This window comes from Sebastes umbrosus, chromosome 4 (assembly GCF_015220745.1).
Source record: "Sebastes umbrosus isolate fSebUmb1 chromosome 4, fSebUmb1.pri, whole genome shotgun sequence".
Classification (NCBI taxonomy): Eukaryota; Metazoa; Chordata; class Actinopteri; order Perciformes; family Sebastidae; genus Sebastes; species Sebastes umbrosus.
The window spans coordinates 8729480-8749743 of record NC_051272.1 but is presented as its reverse complement, the minus strand read 5'-3'; the positions used below and the strand labels follow the sequence as shown (position 1 = coordinate 8749743).

Below are 20264 nucleotides of genomic sequence, written 5' to 3'. Positions count from 1 at the left end.
AAAGCAGAGGGCACGCTCAGTGCTCTGCTCACTGAGTTTCATTTTTAGACAACATGAAGAGAGGTGCAGGGTTATAAACCTGCTCAGACTGACCCAGTCAGCAGCTGCGGTGTGTCCGGAGGGATCTGAGCAAGTCCCGACATGTCGCTCTGCTCCTCAGAGGAAACCCGTCTGCTCTCTGCTTCCTCACAACACCACACTACTGCAGAGAGACACAAACACCAGGCATCATAATGCTTTAAAAAGATCAAGATCAAATGATTGGAATTAACACTGAATTTGTTCAAATACAACCCAAGTAGCCTGATCATAAACTACATTGCCTGCATGTTAGGGGTGGGGAAAAAATGTATTCACCTATGTATCACGATTTCTTTTTTGTACAATTTTGAAATCAGTTTTTTAATGCCAGAATCGATATATTTGCTTCATTTGAGTCTATGTAGAGGTACAAGGAAGTTACCGCTTTTCTTAAATCAGGGTTTTCTCTGCCATTGTAGCACGTTTTTTGCGTAAAAACAACGTGGAGAGCATCCAGACAAGCCGGCACACAGGACGGCACGGGGGAAGGGTGTGAAAACAAGGGTGCTGTAATTTATCAATACAATGTTCACGCCCAGTACACAATATCGCCGATGAGAGCGAATCAGTCATTCTGTTAGAATGCTGGGTCTGAACTGGTTATATACAAATTCACACTGATAAAACAATGTTTAGTTTCCTGAATTGGCTCTGGCTGTGATATGTGTAAATAATAAAATTATTATTCAGCTAAAGAAAGTTTTGTCTTTGGGCGTTATCTTTAGCAATAATAATGGTCCAAAATTATGTAAAATTGCTTAATTTTCAGTTAAAAACCTTCCTGGGGCATGTTGGCAGCTGCTGCTGTGTAATGCGGGCGCCGCATTTCAACCCATCTTCTGGGTCTCGTCGGGACCGGACGCCTCTTTACCTCAGATTCGATAAAGTTCAATAACGGTGTATACTGTTGTCTAGTTTGTTGATTTTTTTTGCCACAGGCCTACAGTAATGGAATTATTTTTTCCTTGTAGAGGTATTAAAAAAGTCTTAAAAGTAATTAAATTTGTACATGTGCAGATACCCTGTATAAAATGTAAGAGAAAAGTCAGAAAACGATATAACACAGTGTGATGTCACATTCTGTTTGTCACATCTAGGGCTGTCAAAGTTAACGCGATAGTAATGTATTAACGTAACTTGTGGTTTTTAGGTTGTAGCAGGTTCAGTTTTAAAGCTAGAGTGAAGATACTGGCATCCTATGAAACTAGAAAACCTGAGGAATCCATTGGTACCAACCATGTCATACTAGACATGGTTCCGAGAAGGAGGTTAAATAACGCTCCAAACGTACACTAAAGTTTGGCAAGGAAAAACTGTCATGTCCATTTTCAAAAGGATCCCTTGACATCTGACCTCAAGATATGTGAATGAAAATGGGTTCTATGGGTACCCACGAGTCTCCCCTTAACAGACATGCCCACTTTATGATAATCACATGCAGTTTGGGGCAAGTCATAGTCAAGTCAGCACACTGACACACTGACAGCTGTTGTTGCCTGTTGGGCTGCAGTTTGCCATGTTTTCTATGCTAAATGCAGTACCTGTGAGAGTTTCTGGATAATATTTGTCATTGTTTTGTGTTGTTAATTGATTTCGAATAATAAATATATACATACATTTGCATAAAGCTGCATATTTGTCCACTCCCATGTTGATAAGAGTATTAAATACTCGAAAAATCTCCCTTTAAGGTACATTTTGAACAGATTAAAAATGGGTGATTAATTTGCGATTAATCGTGATTACAGTAACTATGGACAATCATGCGATTAATCACGATTTAATATTTTAATCGATTGACAGCCCTAGTTATATCCCATACTCACAGTAGTTTTCCACCCCATTACAGGGCAACAGATTTCCGCAAAATATAACCCAACAGATTTGTGTTCTTTGGAAACTTTGCAGTCTCCCCTAGAATTTAAAATAAACTTCTGTGAGTTTGAGAAACGTTTGGACAAACAATATGAGTTTGTAAAGATTGAGACACCATCTAATGTTATTCTTCTGATTTTAAAACATGAGAAGAGGTTAATATTAAACATTATCTTTGATCAACAGATGTTACATTGTGATATGAAACAAAACACTTTATTAATCACCCAGGAAGAAACATTAAATATGAACTCAGTTTAATGGTGTAAACCAGGATCAGAGGACGACATGTGTCTGACGTTGTCTTTGTGTCTCCTGCTGCAGGTTTAGATGGAAACTCTGAGGACATCGACAGAAGGAAACAGGAGTTTGGACAGAACCTCATCCCTCCTAAAAAGCCAAAAACCTTTGTGCAGTTAGTGTGGGAAGCCCTGCAGGATGTCACGCTCATCATCCTGGAGGTGGCAGCCATCATTTCACTAGGCCTTTCTTTCTACAGCCCGCCCGATGGGGACAGATCGAGTGAGTTTTTATTTTTAACAGTCTCTCTGTTTGTTCAAATGAAACCTTTACATCTTCAGATAATCTTTCCATAACCTTTATTATGAACCCTTTGTGTAGGCATATACAGAGAGGCATATACAGGCACATCCAAGCCTAAAAGGCTTAAAATAAATAGCTCCAGTGTTTACCTGTGTGTAGTAATCTCTCAGCTTGTTTACAGGGACATTGTGGTGAGACATTAGCAGAGCTGTCAGATGATCAGACAGTCAGAATGTGTTTCCTGTTTTCTTCTGACTCGTCATCAGGCTTCAGTCAGTCAGTACGTGTGATAACACCGAATCATGAAAATCATGTTCACACAGTGAGCTGCAGATTCTTATATATAGACATTTATTAATTTTAAATACACCCAATATTATTACTGATGTTTTCCATGAATACTTCTCAGGTTGACTGCTTTCAGGCTGCAGATTAGGGAAGCACCGATCCAACTTTTTCAATCCCGATACCGATAGCAATACCTGGGCTTTGGGTATCAGCCGATACCGAGTACCGATCCGATACCAGTGTTTAATAAATAATCTATATGCCTCGCTGTTTGGAAGTGACTGGGATCATTGTTTTATGTGTAAGATGAGGCTTTGACATAAACATTTCTGTGTACAACGCAGAGAGGTCTAATGTATCGGGATGCGTGTAGCTTACATATTACACCCTCCACACAGAATTTGACGCGAGCGAGCGTCAGTGACAAAATCAGTTTGATTGCATTGTTTTCTATTGGAGCTGAAGTTTTGTCGAATGCTGTTTCTGTTTATTCCTGTCGCTCGCTTTGAAAGCACCGCAATAGAACGGCTGATTGGCGAAGTTGAAATAAGGAGTTATTTATACGATACCTCCTAATTTCACTACAAACACCTAAATAAGGAGACAGCTGGCTGGAAGGAGATCGCCTGAAGGTTTACTGAGGCTACTGTTGGCTGTATTGTTATTTTCAGTAAATATCGCAGTATAAAACCTGTGTTTTCTGTTTTAAAAAAACACGAACATCGGCGAAAGATAGCAAGTACTACTCACTCATCTTTTAAGTGGTTACGTCTCCAGTCTGATCTGGAGCGCACAGCTGATAGGTAGCCTATGTGGTTTGTTTACATGGCGTGACAGAAGTGCATATTTAACGGTGTGTGGACAGAGAGTGTCCGATGTTATTAGACTATAAGTAAATAAAAATACCACGAATCTATCTTCTTATCTTGTTGGTTTCTTATTCTGTCAATATGAAGACACAACAACGTCGACATTATTCATCATTACAATAAATTATTAGTTCTGCGTTATTATAAAAAATATGGATGCATTTCTAGTGGGTTCAGTGAGCCCCCTGAACCAACGCAAACTGTGCCTGCGCTCCCCTGTCTAGGTCTCCTTGTAAAAACATTTAATTTCAAGGAACCAGCTTTCAGGCTGTACTGTTTGAGTGTGTCAAGAAGCAGGGGAAATCCAACTAATGTTGACACACCTTCATGAAGCTAAAACTCCGTTGTCTCTGTTCAGACTGTGGCAATATGGCTGCCAGCGTGGATGAGGAGGATGAGGCGGACACTGGATGGATCGAAGGCGCTGCCATCCTGCTGTCGGTGGTCTGCGTGGTCCTGGTCACAGCTTTCAACGACTGGAGCAAAGAGAAGCAGTTCCGCGGCCTCCAGAACCGCATCGAGCAGGAGCAGAAGTTCACCGTCGTCCGAGGGGGGCAGATGATCCAGATCAAAGTTAGCGAGATCGTCGTCGGAGATGTCGCACAAGTCAAATATGGTGAGAGAACTAAAATCATTCACTTGTCTGTAGCAGAGCTGACCACTGTTTTAAAATGATGATGATAGTTGGATATCAAACCTCTACTTAGTACTTTACTGGTAAATGTGTCCGTACCACAGTTGGTACTGAAAGTTAACATCAAATTACAACTTTGGCATCTTTTGTTCAATGAAAAAAAAGATTTGTAGACATGTTTATATTTATTTCTTAAAGTAAGGTATCAAAAGAAGTATCATTTTGGTTTCTGTACTGAAGTTCTAACCATCTTCCACTGCCAAAAAAAGACTCCCCGTTTGCATCGTAGCTCTCCAAACATGCTTATAGTTGTTTGTTTTTGGGAGGGTTGAACTTCCAATTTTTTACATGACATGTAGTTCTTGTTCCTTTTGAGTCTGAATGCACTTACTGTAAATTGTTCTGGACAAACACATCTGAAAAGTGAATGTAATGCAATGAATGTAGTAGGGCTGCCCCCTCTTAGTCGACTAAGATTTATTTTGTCGATTAGTTGTTTTTAATGCTTTTTTCATGCTGACAGACTTATTTCCAAGAAACTTATGAGCACATCTCTGGTAAACACAAGATTTAAAGTGGTGTTTTTGTGTGATTCTTTGTGGAGAAAGTTTTACAGATCTGTCATTAGCCAACAAAATTGTATGGGTGTTAATCGACTTATATATATATAGACAAGAGAAAAGAAAAATGCTGAAATGTTGAAATTGTTTTGTATGTAAAGCAGAAAAGAGTGAGCTGTTATTACAGTGTACCTGTGTGTGTTGCTGTTCCAGGTGACCTCCTCCCGACTGACGGCATCCTGATTCAGGGCAACGATCTGAAGATTGATGAGAGCTCTCTGACCGGAGAGTCGGATCATGTCAAGAAGAGTGTCGACAAAGACCCCATGTTGCTGTCAGGTAAAGATCATGACCAAAAAAACAATTATTTCAAGTCACATGAAGTCAATTTTGTTTATATTGCCCAATATCACAAATTTGTAAGTCTGTGCTCTGTGGTACCAACGACCCAATCACGTCCTCTTCCGCTTCCTACCAAACAACATCTACAATCCAATGTAGTGTTTCAGACAAGAAGGACATGGAGGCAAGTGGAAAACAACATGCACGCTGAACAACACGACATACAGCCGACACTTTTCCTGCTTTCTTCTTCTACAGTGGCGTTCCTGTGTGCTTAAAGTAGATCTGACCACAGCTCCCAGTATGATAAAGTTCCTCTTTCTCTCTCTCTCTCTCTCTCTCTCTCTCTCTCTCAGGTACCCATGTGATGGAGGGCTCTGGCAAGATGTTGGTCACCGCTGTAGGTGTGAACTCTCAGACTGGAATCATCTTCACGCTGCTTGGTGCTGGTGACGACGGTGACGGCGAAGTCAAAGAGAAGGCCGACAAAGAGAAGAAAGAGGAGCGGAAAAAGAAAGAGAAGAAGGACAAGAAAAGTAAGTTGAAAATACAAAGGGATCTGTTTAGAGGAACAGGATGCTGCTTAGCAGTTCTCATCATAATTCACAGTTCAGGGCTTCAAGGCTGCCTTCAAACCGCTGGGTTGTGTGGTGGTGTGGGAGAGTCACTTTAATGGCCCATTAACTGCGACGATTAACGTCTTTTGTTCCCACTGGATCGCCAGTTACGTGATTGGAGAGAGGTTGCGTCAAAAGTTGATTCTGTTAATCAGCAAAGTTATTACATGTCATCCTGTGGGGACATGAATGTCTGTATTAGTAACAATAGGTGTTGAAATATTTCAGTCTCTTAGACCGAAGCGGTGGACGGCCTGCTTTATTGAGTTAAAGGATAACTTTCAATGTGCACCATATTTTCCCATGTTTTTGTGTCTAAGTGACTTTGGGGACAATTTTTTAAACTGGTCAGTAACGCTGTAACCAGCAGTCGCGAAAATAGCTGCAAATTTGTGCTTCGGCAAGCCCAGAGAACACTTACACAATTTAATTAAAATTAAATAAAACATTTCATCATTTGTTTTGTTCCATATGTTTCATTAACTAATGGCTGTTGCATGTTTTTCTTTTACAGGTAAAAAAGATGACAAAGCAAAGAAAGGTGAGCATCGCTGCTTCAGTACTGTGAGTTATACCGTATATGACCGAGTGGAAGTGAAGGTTGTATTGAACAGCAGCAGCTTCAGTTCAGGCTGGCCGGTTTAGCTTTACTGGTCACTGTGGACTCTGGTTCCTGGTTTCCTCATGGTGGTTCTGATCTGTAAAACAACAGCTGGTAATATTAGTTTTGTTCATGGAGCTGCCTTCTTGTTAAAGTTTTTATTCATCTATCATGTTGGCTCTATGTACAGTTAGTATATGTTTCTGTGAGTGAAGGATGGAAGCTGTGGAGAAGTGTAGAAGCACACAGGCTGTCATTGGTCAGATAGTACCACACAGTCGTAGCTGATTTGTCCACACCTGATGTGTGTAGAGGTGTTTTTCTTCCCAATTATGATGAAGTTCGTTAAAATTCAGTCTTTAATTTGTACTGAAACCCAACGGTCTGGATCTAACCTTTGTGTGGGTCTTCCTGTCTGCCGTCCTCACTCTGTATTTTTGTCTGTTCTTGTGAAACGTCATCAGTAGAGCAGCAACAATTAATAGATTAGTTTTCAACTATTAAATTAATAGCCAACTATTTTGATAATCGATTAATCAGCTTGAGTATTCTTTTAAGTAAAGAAAAGAATCCTCTATGACAGTAAACTGAATATCTTGGAGTTGTGGACAAAACAAGACTTTTGAGGACGTCACCTTGGGCTTTGGGAAACACTGATCGACATTCTTTCACCATTTTCTGACATTTTATAGACCAAACAACTAATTGATTAATCAAGAAAATAATCTACAGATTTATCGACAATGACAATAATCGTTAGTTGCACCCCAAGTCATCAGTCACAGCTCAAGAACTGTCCCAATTTAAAGCCGACATGTAGACAAAAATGCTCCAAATGCTCCACCCATACATATATGGGTATATGTATATACAGTATGTATATAACAATACATCAATCTGGATGGATATATCGATTCAATGGTGAATATCATCGATGCAAAAATATTGATATATATCATCATCTTTAAGATACGCCTTTATTTTGAAATTGAAATTGAAAAATTAGTTGTAGTTTGTGACTGGGTATAATGTAACTGATTGTGTTAAATGGGCATATGATATCGTCTCTTATCAATCGCAGAAACTTGTGATTTACACTCCTATCTCACATGTACTATTATCCCACAAAATTCAGTTAAGTGATCCTGATTAGTTTTGGTTGTCTGAAGGTGTGACTGGCTGTTTAGGTTAGATGGAAAAATTGTGCATAACATTTCTGTTGTGTAAGGTGGATCATCTGGAGTGATTTCTTTTAGTTTGTGAATCTGTCCATCATGATTTGGCACATGATCATCTTTGCTGTTGCTGTCTCGTGTCCTTTGGGCACCATGTGATGCAGGACGATCAATAAAGAAGTCCATGTTGGTTTACGAGAGGTGCTTCTGATCAGACTGGTCATAGATCCTGCAGGAGAACAGGGGTCTGAGGTGGATCTCAGGTTCTGAAGTCAGTCAGACTCCTTGTTCCCCCCTGCTCATGTTTCCTGGTCCCTTGCAAGGCATATGGAAAGGATGCTGGGTCACGGGCGGACATGGGTCTTGGGGTATAACACATGCGCAGTGTAACTGGCAGGTCTTCCTGGTTCCTTGTGGTCCCTGTGGTCCCACATGGTCCAGTGTATGTCCCTGCGGTCTGAGCAGCAGCAGGTGCTCCTGACTCTGTTGATGGTGATTAGGACCAAGCAGATTATCGGCCTTAAGCTCGGCAGCTGCTTTCTTCTCCTGCCTGCTGCTGATGCCTGCCTGTCCACTAATAACCCCATTACTGAGCTGGGATCAGCAGGCTTGCAAACACACACACAGAAACAAATACACACACCTGCAGATACCCTCACTCTGTCACAGAGCTGCAGTGTAAGAGGACTGTGTTTGTTGGGCTGTTAATTGTTGCCATGGTGATCCAGAGGGAACAGAGATGATGTGATCTGGTTGGTTAGTTAGTTGATTAGTTTGTTAGTCAGTTAGTTTGGAGGTCTGGGCCAGTTGCATAAAAATAGACCTACTAGTCTTTGTCTTAAATACAACTTTAAGTCAGACTTGCTTTAGACACTTAAATTTACCTGTTGCATAAAGCTTCCATATGAGTAACTAATGTATGACTGACTTAGATAGCCTGTTGCTCAATGCATTGTGGGTGAAATAAGACGCTTCACAGATGAGAAAAAATAGAAAAGGTAAAAAGCATAAATCCAACTGTCGTTAGAACCATTAAAGATATTCAGAGAAAAAAATCAAGAATATGGTATCCCAAAAAGTTATAGTTAGCTAAAAGTAATGGGTAAACAATTGAAATAGTTATAGCTTTTGCGTAACATCAATTACTATGTTACCATGTACAAGCTGAGATATTTTAGGAGTATTGCGAAAATAGCAATATAATCATATAAGCGGTTTCACCAAATCAATTTATTTATTTTTTTATTTCTATGGTTATTATAGTAACTGCCTGATGGAAAACCATCCTCAATCTGTCTTTGCATGCAGATTTGTGGTGATGTGTGTTCATGTCGTGATGCTCATGAGGTAAAGATTTACGTTTGCTGAGCTGTCGTCACGTTTAACTGTGATTGGCACAGCTGAGACAGTGATGTGACTGGCTGAGAGAGTGTTTTATAATCACCACACCCGCTGATCTATACCTTCACCCAGCGCTAATAATAGTAGGTGTGCATACAGAAGCCCCCGTGTGCCTAGACCTTCCACCTTGTGCATGGAATTTATTATTACAATTTTAACTGAGGGTGCAAAATATTTAACTGAGGGTGCAATGCATGCTTTTGCACCCTCGTAGAACGAACTGTTTAGCAGCAGCATCAAAAGAACAGTTTGGCAGTAACAACAATATGCAACAGCTAGACCACCAAAAAAATAGGCTATGCACTGTGCGTACAGGATTAGGCTGCCGGTGTCACTGACCCACACACTGACATCCCCATCCTCAGGGCCTGCTGTGTGATTCATAGGAAAAAGTGCTCCAAATTTTCATGAAGGAAAATGTAGTATACTGTATGATGGGAAAGAATAACCTGATTTCTGTGTGTTTTTTGGGCTGCTGAGATAGTTACAGGGCCTTTTGTTTACCTCAACTGCAGAGACGCAGGCCTTTATTATAAACAAAGACAGACTTTTACTTCTAATTTATCGTGTTTTACAAACATATTTTATCCTATTTGTAGGGATGGGGAAAAAATAGGTTCACTTATGTATCGCGATTTTTATATTATTTATTTTATTTATTTATTTTGAAATAGATTTTTCCATGCCAGAATCAATATATTTGCTTCATTTGAGTCTATGCGGAGGAAGAAGGAAGTTACCGCTTTTATTGTTGTAGTCTGAGTAACGTGACGTCATATCCGTTCTGTATCCGTCAACAAAAACAAACCGCAGCCGGCCGCAGAGAGACAAAACGAAAAAGGGCGGAGGGTTTGCGTGGATACGACCTGCACCCTCACATTTTAAGTCCAAAGTGGTAAACACTACACATCCAGTAAAGTATGGAAACACTTTGGGTTTCACACATTGCAGGAAAAGCAGAGCTAGACATCATGGCTAAAGCTGCATGCTAACTCTGTCATGGACAGGAAACGTTATCATACTGCGGTAACGTGCGGTCAAGCCAGCCGTCACTCTCATCTCTGTGGTCTGTGGTTTTTGGCTGCTGTTGTTGTGACCATAGCGTGTACCTTTCCAGCGCTTTGCATTGTGGGATACAGTAGGCGAGGTAGAGTGGTCTGATGCATACTGGAGTTTTTTTTCCAAATCAGTATACCCTTCGGGTATTTTTGGCATACTGTAGATTTCGCTTTTGTTTCGCATACTGCACACTACATTCTACATTTTGGTCAAATCAGTTCGTCCTACTGGTACAGTATGCCGTTTTCCAATACATCCCCTGCCATTATTTGAACACTGGCTTTGATTTGAGAATGTATGGTGGACCCTTGTAAATTAAATTATCTTGTCTTGACTTGAAATATCAGCAGCAGCAGGTTTCATGGTTTGTGACCAAACACCGGAATGTTTTACTGACTTTCTGTGTCCTCTGTAGGAAAAAACAAGGATGGAGCCACATTGGAGGTGCAGCCGCTCAACGCGGACGGAGAACCAGAGAAGAAGAAAAACCTACCAAAGAAGGATAAGTCGGTCCTCCAGGGGAAGCTGACCAAACTGGCTGTGCAGATCGGCCAAGCAGGTACGAACACAGAATCAGATGAATCATGAATGAGAGAGTGAATGTCACAGTGTAGACATGATCTGAGGGCTGAACACCACCTCCCCGCTGGGTGGAGTCCACATGTTAACGTTCTTCCACGATGAAACAATCCACTGGACTTTTATTTTAAACGTGAAGCCGTCACATCTGGCGGGCATGAGGGATTAATTGGCCGATCCTAAATTCCGTCCCCATGGTTACTGTTGCTAGGTCAGACAAGCTTGACAAAAAGAAACATGGAGACGCCGTTTCCGTTTAGCCAGGTGTGTATTATTATTAGATAGTTTCGGGAGATATAGCTTCAAAAAGCCGACAGCAAGGACTACAGTATGCATGTAGGGGAAACCCTGCAACATGTGTTGTGCTCATGATCAGGTTTATAGCTGACCTAAACTTACTACGTCTCTGTCTCTCCGTCCACTGTATGTCTCTAGGTCTGTTCATGTCGTCTATCACTGTCCTCATCCTCGTCACTCGCTTCGCGATCGACACTTTCTGGATTCAGGGGGTCCCCTGGGCCAGCGAGTGTCTGCCCATCTACGTACAGTTCTTGGTCAAGTTCTTCATCATCGGTGTGACGGTGCTGGTGGTGGCCGTGCCCGAAGGTCTCCCTCTGGCCGTCACCATCTCCCTGGCCTATTCAGTCAAGGTCTGTTGGTATACAGCAAAATACAGCCTGTCACTCTGAACATATACAGCCTGTATACTGCTATCCTGGACACATTCAGTCAGATCATTTCTTTTTCCTATATTCTATATGATTTCAAAAAAACTGACAGTAGTTGTATGTCTCATATGATAATAAGGGGCCGCTCACACCAAGACGCGATGCTACAGACGAGGCCACTTCAAAAACACCTTGGCAAAGCGCATTGGGCAAAACAGCATGGTGCGCCTGTGGAGCGGACTGCGTGCACAACCGGGCAATCTAATGTGTTTAACGAAAAAATGTTGTCAATCTCAAGGACAGTAGCCTTCATGAAACTATCATGACATAAGATATGAATTCCCCCCTTCCCTCTCACAGACTCTGTAGTTCTCTGACAGTCCAACAGCTAAATAGCTAGCTAGCTAGCCCTACCACAACTACCAGCATCAAAACAGGAAGGAAGTGGTAAAGTAGTAACGTCTGACTCTCATACTTGCCAACCTTGAGGCCTTAAAAATATGGATTTCAAAACCAAAGTTGGAGGTCCTCCCGCAGAAAAATTTGAGTTTCAGAGACTTTGTTTCCGGCATTCTTGTGACTTTTAAAGAATGAAAATAACTAATAATTCAATAATATATAATATATTTTTAAAAAATTGTTAGATTGGCCTACTTTAATTTTAATCTAAAAGAGGGTTAGAAAAATCGCGATGCGCCATACAATAGGAACACAGTGGTTATGCTGCGCGATGCGTCTCGGGTGTGATCAGCAACTAACCTTTCTAAGTCATTTTAATATTATTTTAGCACTCAGTGTAGTTGGTGTGGGTGTGCAGTTTTTACAGAATTGTTTATTGCCCCCCTTGGTTGGAGCAGGGATCCCCTAGAAAAGTACTAATGGGCCCATTTGAGCCCCTCCTGGATCAAACACTGTTCATTCTGTAAATGTTTTTAATAAATTCAGAATAAAGTGCTCAGACTCCAGTAACGCTGCTATCCTCTTTTGTCAGAAAATGATGAAGGACAACAACCTGGTCCGCCACCTGGACGCCTGTGAGACGATGGGCAACGCCACGGCCATCTGCTCCGACAAGACGGGCACGCTAACGATGAACCGCATGACGGTGGTGCAGACCTACGTCGCAGGACGCTACTACAAAACGATGCCGGAGACGGGCCAGATTCCCGCCTCGGCCCTGGACCTTCTCATCATGGGCATCGGGGTCAATTGCTCCTATACCACCAAGATTATGGTGAGCAGTAAAAATAGCCGTCCATTCAGGAAGCACGGTGAGTTAAGCATTTGGCTGAGAGAGCAGGTTGGTTTGGAGAGCTGCCACAGCAGCTCAGGACTCATCGGATCTCTGCACAAGTCAAAGCTCATACATACATGATACCAACAGGTTCAGCTTTCAGAGCTTTACTAGCAATTATTATTTTCATTGTTTAATTAATCTGATGATTATTTTCTGGATTATTGTAACAGTGGTTCCCAACCTGGGGTTTGGGACCCCCCCTAAGGTCGCCTAAAAAGTCTGAGGGGTCATGAGATGATTAGCAAATAGACTCAACATTTTTTGGAATCTGTTCAACTAGTCATCTACTCTAATCTTTTTTACTTGTGTTATACTGGATAGTTTTACCTCCTTACTCGTAAAGCTTTTCAAATGAAAAGACAATATCTGATAAAATAACATCTATCTTTGGTTAAAGGGACTATTTGTAACTTTCAGAAGTGCTTGTTAACAGCGACACCTGTGGCCGTTAAGTCAACGAAAGTCAGCGTCGGGCTCACGCTTGTGCTCGCTCTGCATAGACATGAACGAGCATCGCTCAAAACAGTGAGGTGACACACAATAAAACCACAATATCACTCTATAGTTCACCTGCTTGGCAGTAATGTTAGCTGACCAGACGAAGGTCTCTCCATGAATCACTGCTGGCTTTTCCTACTCAGCCTTTTCCTACTCAGCCGATGTCTCCCGACTGCGCCTGCAGGGAGACACCGGCACCCGGTCGGAGGCGATAACGTTTCTCGCTGCGTAGCTCCGTCACTTCACAAGACACGGGAAACCTCTGTTGGTCTGGAGGAGCTGCAGCATTTATTTCTGCACAAACGTCCACTGTACATTCACTAGATATTCTCAGAGCTAAACTAACTCTTCTGCAGTGTCTAGCAAGCGCGCGTTCACATCTAGAGGTGGAGCGAGACAGCGAGGACGCGCGCGAGCTGTGTGACTGAAGGCAAGCAGGCAGAGGAGACGAGGCTCCGGCCAAACGCGAGCGCACATATGCGAGCGTGCATGTGTCCCGACCCGGTACATTTATATGCTTAAAAGGTTACAAACAGTCCCTTTAAACTGCTCATAGACAACCTAGGGGGTTGCTACTGAGCATGGTCTTAATGTAAAGGGTTCACTTGCCTGCCACAGTTGTAGGCAGTGAAAAAAGTTAATTTCAGAATATATTTCTCCACAATATAATCTGGAACCATAAAGAGCCTCAAAAGCAATTAATAAAATCTTCTACATTTCATGCACAAAGGAACCAAAGTGTGCTTGACTCCGAACAAGCAGGCAGAAAGCACACAGTGACTTTATTCTAGCAGTTAGTGGTCTGTTGTTAAGTCTATTGAAGATAGATAGATCATTTAACCTTAAAACATTGAACCTGTTTTGTACTTGTTGAAAATTGTGTCTGCTGTTGGATTGATGTTATTGTCATGTGCTGCTGCAGTTGTGAGTTTAATTCCATGTAAAGAAGCTGATTTGTCATTTGTGCTGTGATTTAACATCCTCTCTGCTGCTCCCTGCAGCCTCCAGAGAAGGAGGGCGGGCTGCCTCGCCAGATTGGAAACAAGACTGAATGTGCCTTACTGGGATTATCCCTCCACCTACACCGAGACTACCAGGCCATCCGCAACGAAATCCCAGAGGAAAAACTGTTCAAGGTCTACACCTTCAACTCTACCAGGAAGTCCATGAGCACCGTGCTGAAGAACCATGATGGCAGCTACCGAATGTTCAGCAAGGGCGCCTCTGAGATCCTGCTCAGGAAGTAGGTTCACTGCTCCTCCTCACACAGCGCTCTGTCTCAGTTAGATGACGATCACGTGACTCGTTCCTGTGGTTCCAGGTGCTGTAAGATACTGTCGTCCACCGGCGAGGTCAAAGGCTTCAAGGCTCGGGACCGAGAAGACCTGGTGAAGAAGGTGATTGAGCCGATGGCGTCGCAGGGCCTAAGGACCATCTGCCTCGCCTACAGAGACTTCCCCGCCGCTGACGCAGAGCCTGACTGGGAAGACGAGGCCCACATCCTCACCAACCTCATCTGCATCGGCGTGGTTGGCATTGAGGACCCTGTACGACTTGAGGTACGTCAGCTACGTCTTTACAAAGGCACACATGGAGGCAACCAGCCAATCACAGTAAAAATACACACAGAGCAAGTCACTACTGACAGAACATCTGATGAGGAGCTCCCTGAAAGACAATAGTCCATTCTTATTTTAAGACTCTTTAGTGTTTGATCTAAAAGTACTTCAGGAGGCTTTTTCACCATCTAAATCATGACCTGTGTTTTATTGAAGCGTCTCAGAGAAAGGAAATCAGGCTGACTAATATCTTTGCTGGTATTTAGGGGAGCTCCAGAGGTGTCTGCGGGAGATGGAGGTCAGGCAGAGGAGACTAGGAGATTAGTGTATTAACCCCCTGAGACCCATGTGAAACTAGAAAACCTAAGGAATCCATTGGTACCAACCATGTCATGCTAGCTTGCCAGGAAGGAGGTTAAATAACGCTCCAAATTTAAGCTACATTTTGGCAAGGAAACACTGGCATTGCCATTTTCAAAGGGGTCCCTTGACCTCTGACCTCAAGATATGTGAATGAAAATGTCGTTTATGGGTACCCACGAGTCTCCCCTTTACAGACATGCCCACTTTATGATAATCACATGCAGTATAAATGTGTTATTTTCACCTATTCTAAATTGATGTGTTTGAATATTTCTGCACACTGGGGTCCCTAAACAGTCTTGAATTACATACATTGTGTATCACTGTGAAGCTGAGACTCTTGTGGAACCAATGAGCCCAACTGTATTCATGTGTGATGATGTTAGTCCCCATAGTAGCCATTTCATTGTAGTGAGACCACTTTTTTTTTTTTTTTAAACTTGACCTCACTGTATAAAATGACCTGTGGTGACCTCTAGGATAATCACAGCCTCATGAAACTTTACAGCCACAAACTAAAGACTTAGAGCATTCAGAGGATGGATGGCTTTCCTAGCTAGATTAACAATAAGGGGGTTTCTGTGCAGTTTACACAACAGAAGTGCTCGCCATCCAATTGCTGAAAAATACAATTCTTAAAGAAATCTCCAAATGTCAAAAGTTTTTAACACCAAATCACAGCATGGCTTTTTCTATGGCGTTCCTCAAGGTCTTGGTGTCCTAATGCTGTATTTTGGAGGGATTATTGATCATTTTTATCAATTCTTGAGTGGTAAAAAATGGTTAAATTTAGCACCAAATCTTTGTAACAAATGGTATCAACCCCAAAATTGCTGCAACAACTTATGAGACATAATAGAGCATGGAGATGACCATCATATACTTCTATCATAATGTTCTTAGCTTTATACACTTTCACAATTTATTTAATCAATTAATTCATTCATGTCTATTTCTAATTTCTGACTAGAACAATTTGACACACAGTGCTGAGCTGCATCAAATTAATCTTCAGGTTCCCAGCTTTCAGATGATGTACACCACTTCTATGTGACATCCACTATTGACCTGCTATCTCCCCCAAAATATCCCCTGTACCCCTCTAAAAAAAACAAAAACAGGTCTATTGTGGGTCTCAGAAGAAACGATTTTCATAAAAATTAAATAAATTTTTCCTCTGTTGTTCTCATCAGGTACCAGAAGCCATCAGAAAGTGCCAACGGGCCGGGATCACAGTCCGCATGGTGACCGGAGACAACATCAATACTGCCCGGGCCATCGCCATCAAATGTGGCATCCTGCAACCTGGACACGACTTCCTGTGTATGGAGGGCAAAGAGTTCAACCAACGGATCCGCAACGAGCTGGGAGAGGTCAGACAAACACAGACTGGACCAAAAGACACTCTTAGTCTCTTATGACCCCTTGTAGGGGCAACCACCGCTGCTTTAGGGGACACGAGCCGCAGTTTAGTCTGCTAAACTGATTTAAATTTATGTTTTGTAACTAACACTTCAATAACTTCTTATGTCATCTCTCTTTCTGTGCAGATTGAGCAGGAGCGTCTTGATAAGGTTTGGCCAAAGCTGAGAGTCCTCGCCAGATCATCTCCAACAGACAAACACACTTTGGTCAAAGGTTAGACACACTTTAACCAGGTCAAATGGGCGGGGGGGAGGCAGACAGTCAGACAGACAGTGGGATTGAGACAGGTACGGCAAAGGAAAATGTATTCAGAGTCCCCACGGATCCTTTGAATGTATTAAATTTAGTTTTTGTTTCTAAATATGTCTGGAATTGTAGGAGGGGAGTTATTAAATCTGGGTTTGCGAGGTCTGTATAGAGAGGCAGCTGTCGGCCTCTGATCGCTCGGACCTCAGCCTCGCTTCCCCCTGTTGATCTGTCGATGATCCAGACGGGATTTCCCAGAGGCGTGCGTGCGTGCGTCGCCCCTCGTCGCCTGCCTTCTCGGAGCAGACGCTCTTAGTTACATTTCATTCATTACATCCAACGTGCATCAGTAAATATATGCAGCAGTAAATATCGTCGCAGTGAGACAAAACCTAATGTTTATTTTTTTCAGAGTGTTTTTTAGATGAAACAGGCGGACACACTGAACTGCAGGCTGAAGAGTGTGTTTACTGCTGCAACCACCTTATGTCATGTTGCTTTTTCATACGTCAGCGGACTAATTTGCCTAATCTTCACGTCTTTAGAGCGTGAAGGAGACGCAGACAACAGTAGGCTGAAGGAACCTTTTAGTTCCCTGAAAAGTAGTTACTACTAAAAGTCCTGGGAACTTTTGGTGGAAACCCGGCTTCAGTCTCGGACGGACGCCTCCACCTGCCGCCGTAGTGGTATTATATTTTCCTTTTAGAGGTATTAAAAAAGTGTTAAAGGTCATTCAAATGTACTTAAAAATGTACAGGTAGCGTGGTGTTTATACAGCACAATTTATACATGAGGCGGACATCAAAGTGTTTTACTTACATGTTAACATTAAAATGAATAGAAAACAAACTTTAGAAGAGTGAATAAAACAAAATGTGACCATATATAGAAATTCAGAGGCAACCCTGATGTAAAATTAAAGACATGAAAATAAAAATAAAAGTGATGAACACAGCGGAGAAAGTTAGGACACATCTTCATCTTCATTTGGTCCATGAGTGTGTCTCAGCTGTCTGTCTGTCATCATCTCAGGTATCATCGACAGCACTGTGCTGGAAAAGAGGCAGGTTGTCGCGGTAACTGGAGACGGAACAAACGACGGCCCCGCCCTCAAGAAAGCGGACGTTGGCTTCGCCATGGTAACGATTGTCATCAAACTGCTGCTTCCAGCTAACTTTGGAACATTTATAACTTGATTTATATATATATATATATACATATACGTATATATATAAATATATATATATATATATAAATATAAAACAGTAAATATAGTAATAAAAATCTTTATTATCCAATTAACTTATGAGCTGATCTGAAAAGACAACAAGGTGTGAACTTATGTGTAACTGTATTAATATGTAATAAAATATTCAGATATCAGATTCATATTAATTTACTATGTTTTAAAGTTTAAAGAAAATAAACAAAATGAACGTACAGATGAACTTCCTGTTGTCCTCTGCTGTGGCCCCGTCAGGTTCAGAATCAGAAGAGACCTGACCCCCCCTGTGGACCAGCCCTGGTCTAAACACCGGCTCACGGTCAGGTTTAGTGTAAGGTTAACATAAGCTAACCTACATGCTGTGTTCTGCAGGGCATTGCGGGGACGGACGTGGCGAAGGAGGCGTCTGACATCATCCTGACAGACGACAACTTCAGCAGCATCGTGAAGGCCGTGATGTGGGGCAGGAACGTCTACGACAGCATCTCCAAGTTCCTGCAGTTCCAGCTCACCGTCAATGTGGTCGCCGTCATCGTGGCCTTCACCGGAGCCTGCATCACCCAGGTCAGAGCCACCTGACACTGCTGCTGCTGCCTACATTAGGCGTGGACAAAATAACAGTAGCATTTCGAGCCAATGCAATGAAGCTAAAACTGGTGTAATATGGTGAAATGTTCTAGTTTTAGTTAAGATTCTTGCTGCAGCTTTCTGAACCGTTCGAAGGCTTCTGGTACTAGAATGAGGCAGACCTGACACCAAACGTTACAATAATCCAGTCTGGATGATACAAAGGCGCGAATTAGGATCTCTGCATCAGCCAGGAATAAAATAGACCTGATTTTAGCGATGTTGTTGTTGTAACCTATGCCAAATCAAATATGTGGATCATAAAATCAGATCAGATGATCCTCTGTGGCAACCTCTAACAGGAGCAGTCAAAAGCACAACATTAATATTATAAAGATATTGGGGTTTGAAACAAAGTTTTCAGAGGCTTTGAGGTTTCTGTTACAGTGAAAAATAATACCTGTGTTGTCTGCAAATGAATGAATACATATTAGCAAATGGACTGCATTTATATAGCACTTTTACCCAAAGCCTCTCATTCACCCACACACTCACAAAGTCACACATCAGTGGCGGCTGAGCTACCATGTAAGGTGCTGGCCTAGCCATTTGGGAACAATTTGGTGGTTCAGTGTCTTGTTCAAAGACAGGGGCCCTAGCATTGACCCATGAGTTACACCAGACTTCTATTTTAAACAAGAATATGCCTTTTACATTCTATCCTTCTCCTTTTCAACATGATAGGTAACATATAAAACACATGACGTACAGCCTAAACAGTCAAATACTGTCAACCAAAAAACTTCCTGACACTCGTCGAACACTAAATTTAGAAGATCATTAGTCTAAAGATGTGTGTGAGTAAATATTAGCGAAACCAGTGCTTGAAATTGACGTGAATAAGTCCTGAAACTCCAGGCAGATGACGCTGTCGCTGACTGTAGATATGTGTGTGTGTTTCCAGGACTCTCCTCTGAAAGCTGTGCAGATGCTGTGGGTCAACCTCATCATGGACACCTTCGCTTCGCTGGCTCTCGCCACCGAGCCGCCAACCGAAGCACTGCTGCTCAGGGAACCGTACGGTCGCAAGAAGCCGCTCATCTCCCGCACCATGATGAAGAACATCCTGGGACACAGCATCTACCAGCTGACCGTAATTTTCACCCTGCTTTTCTTTGGTCAGTGAACGCACCACAGTTTCATGGTCTTAAACAGACTCACTAAAGAAAAAAATCCCCTTAATTATGAATTAATTATTAATATGTAAATGAATGGGATTCTGATGTAAAACATGGTCAGACTGGGTTGATTTCTCAGTAGTCTTTGACCCTCCCTCTCTCAGGTGAGAAGATATTTGACATCGACAGTGGCAGGAACGCCCCCCTCCACGCCCCGCCCTCTGAGCACTACACCATCGTGTTCAACACCTTCGTCCTGATGCAGATCTTTAACGAGCTCAATGCCCGCAAGATTCACGGCGAGAGGAACGTGTTTGAGGGCGTCTTCAACAACCCCATCTTCTGCTCCATCATCCTGGGAACCTTCCTCATACAGGTAGGTAACCAGTGAGGGACGAGGCAATCGTCACACCTGGTCGGGTTCACAGAGAAAAGTGATAAGAGTTTCCCTGTATGATGTTGTGTCTCCTGTAGATCGTCATCGTGCAGTTTGGTGGTAAACCGTTCAGCTGTGTGACGCTGACCATCGAGCAGTGGCTGTGGTGTGTCTTTCTGGGAATTGGCAGCCTCCTGTGGGGACAGGTGAGACACTTTTTGACATTATTTTGATAGCG

General features: G+C 42.4%; 1 protein-coding gene across 5 annotated transcripts in view; it reads left to right on the top strand.

Moving 5' to 3' along the window:
• LOC119487665 (plasma membrane calcium-transporting ATPase 1-like) overlaps positions 1-20264 on the top strand; it is a 32397-nt gene that overhangs the window by 10241 nt on the left and 1892 nt on the right. For 4 of the 5 annotated variants that reach the window (XM_037768711.1, XM_037768712.1, XM_037768713.1 and 1 more), the window contains exons 5-21: positions 2281-2478; positions 4015-4272; positions 5064-5189; positions 5549-5728; positions 6324-6350; positions 10461-10604; positions 11060-11274; positions 12284-12526; positions 14089-14330; positions 14409-14646; positions 16203-16382; positions 16560-16647; positions 17713-17819; positions 18278-18469; positions 19437-19650; positions 19815-20026; positions 20125-20232. In XM_037768711.1, coding sequence (XP_037624639.1) covers positions 2281-2478; positions 4015-4272; positions 5064-5189; positions 5549-5728; positions 6324-6350; positions 10461-10604; positions 11060-11274; positions 12284-12526; positions 14089-14330; positions 14409-14646; positions 16203-16382; positions 16560-16647; positions 17713-17819; positions 18278-18469; positions 19437-19650; positions 19815-20026; positions 20125-20232 — 2972 coding nt within the window. Of the gene's footprint in view, positions 1-2280; positions 2479-2680; positions 2780-4014; positions 4273-5063; positions 5190-5548; positions 5729-6323; positions 6351-10460; positions 10605-11059; positions 11275-12283; positions 12527-14088; positions 14331-14408; positions 14647-16202; positions 16383-16559; positions 16648-17712; positions 17820-18277; positions 18470-19436; positions 19651-19814; positions 20027-20124; positions 20233-20264 lie in introns of those variants that run through there. The other variant, XM_037768715.1, reaches the window with a different exon arrangement.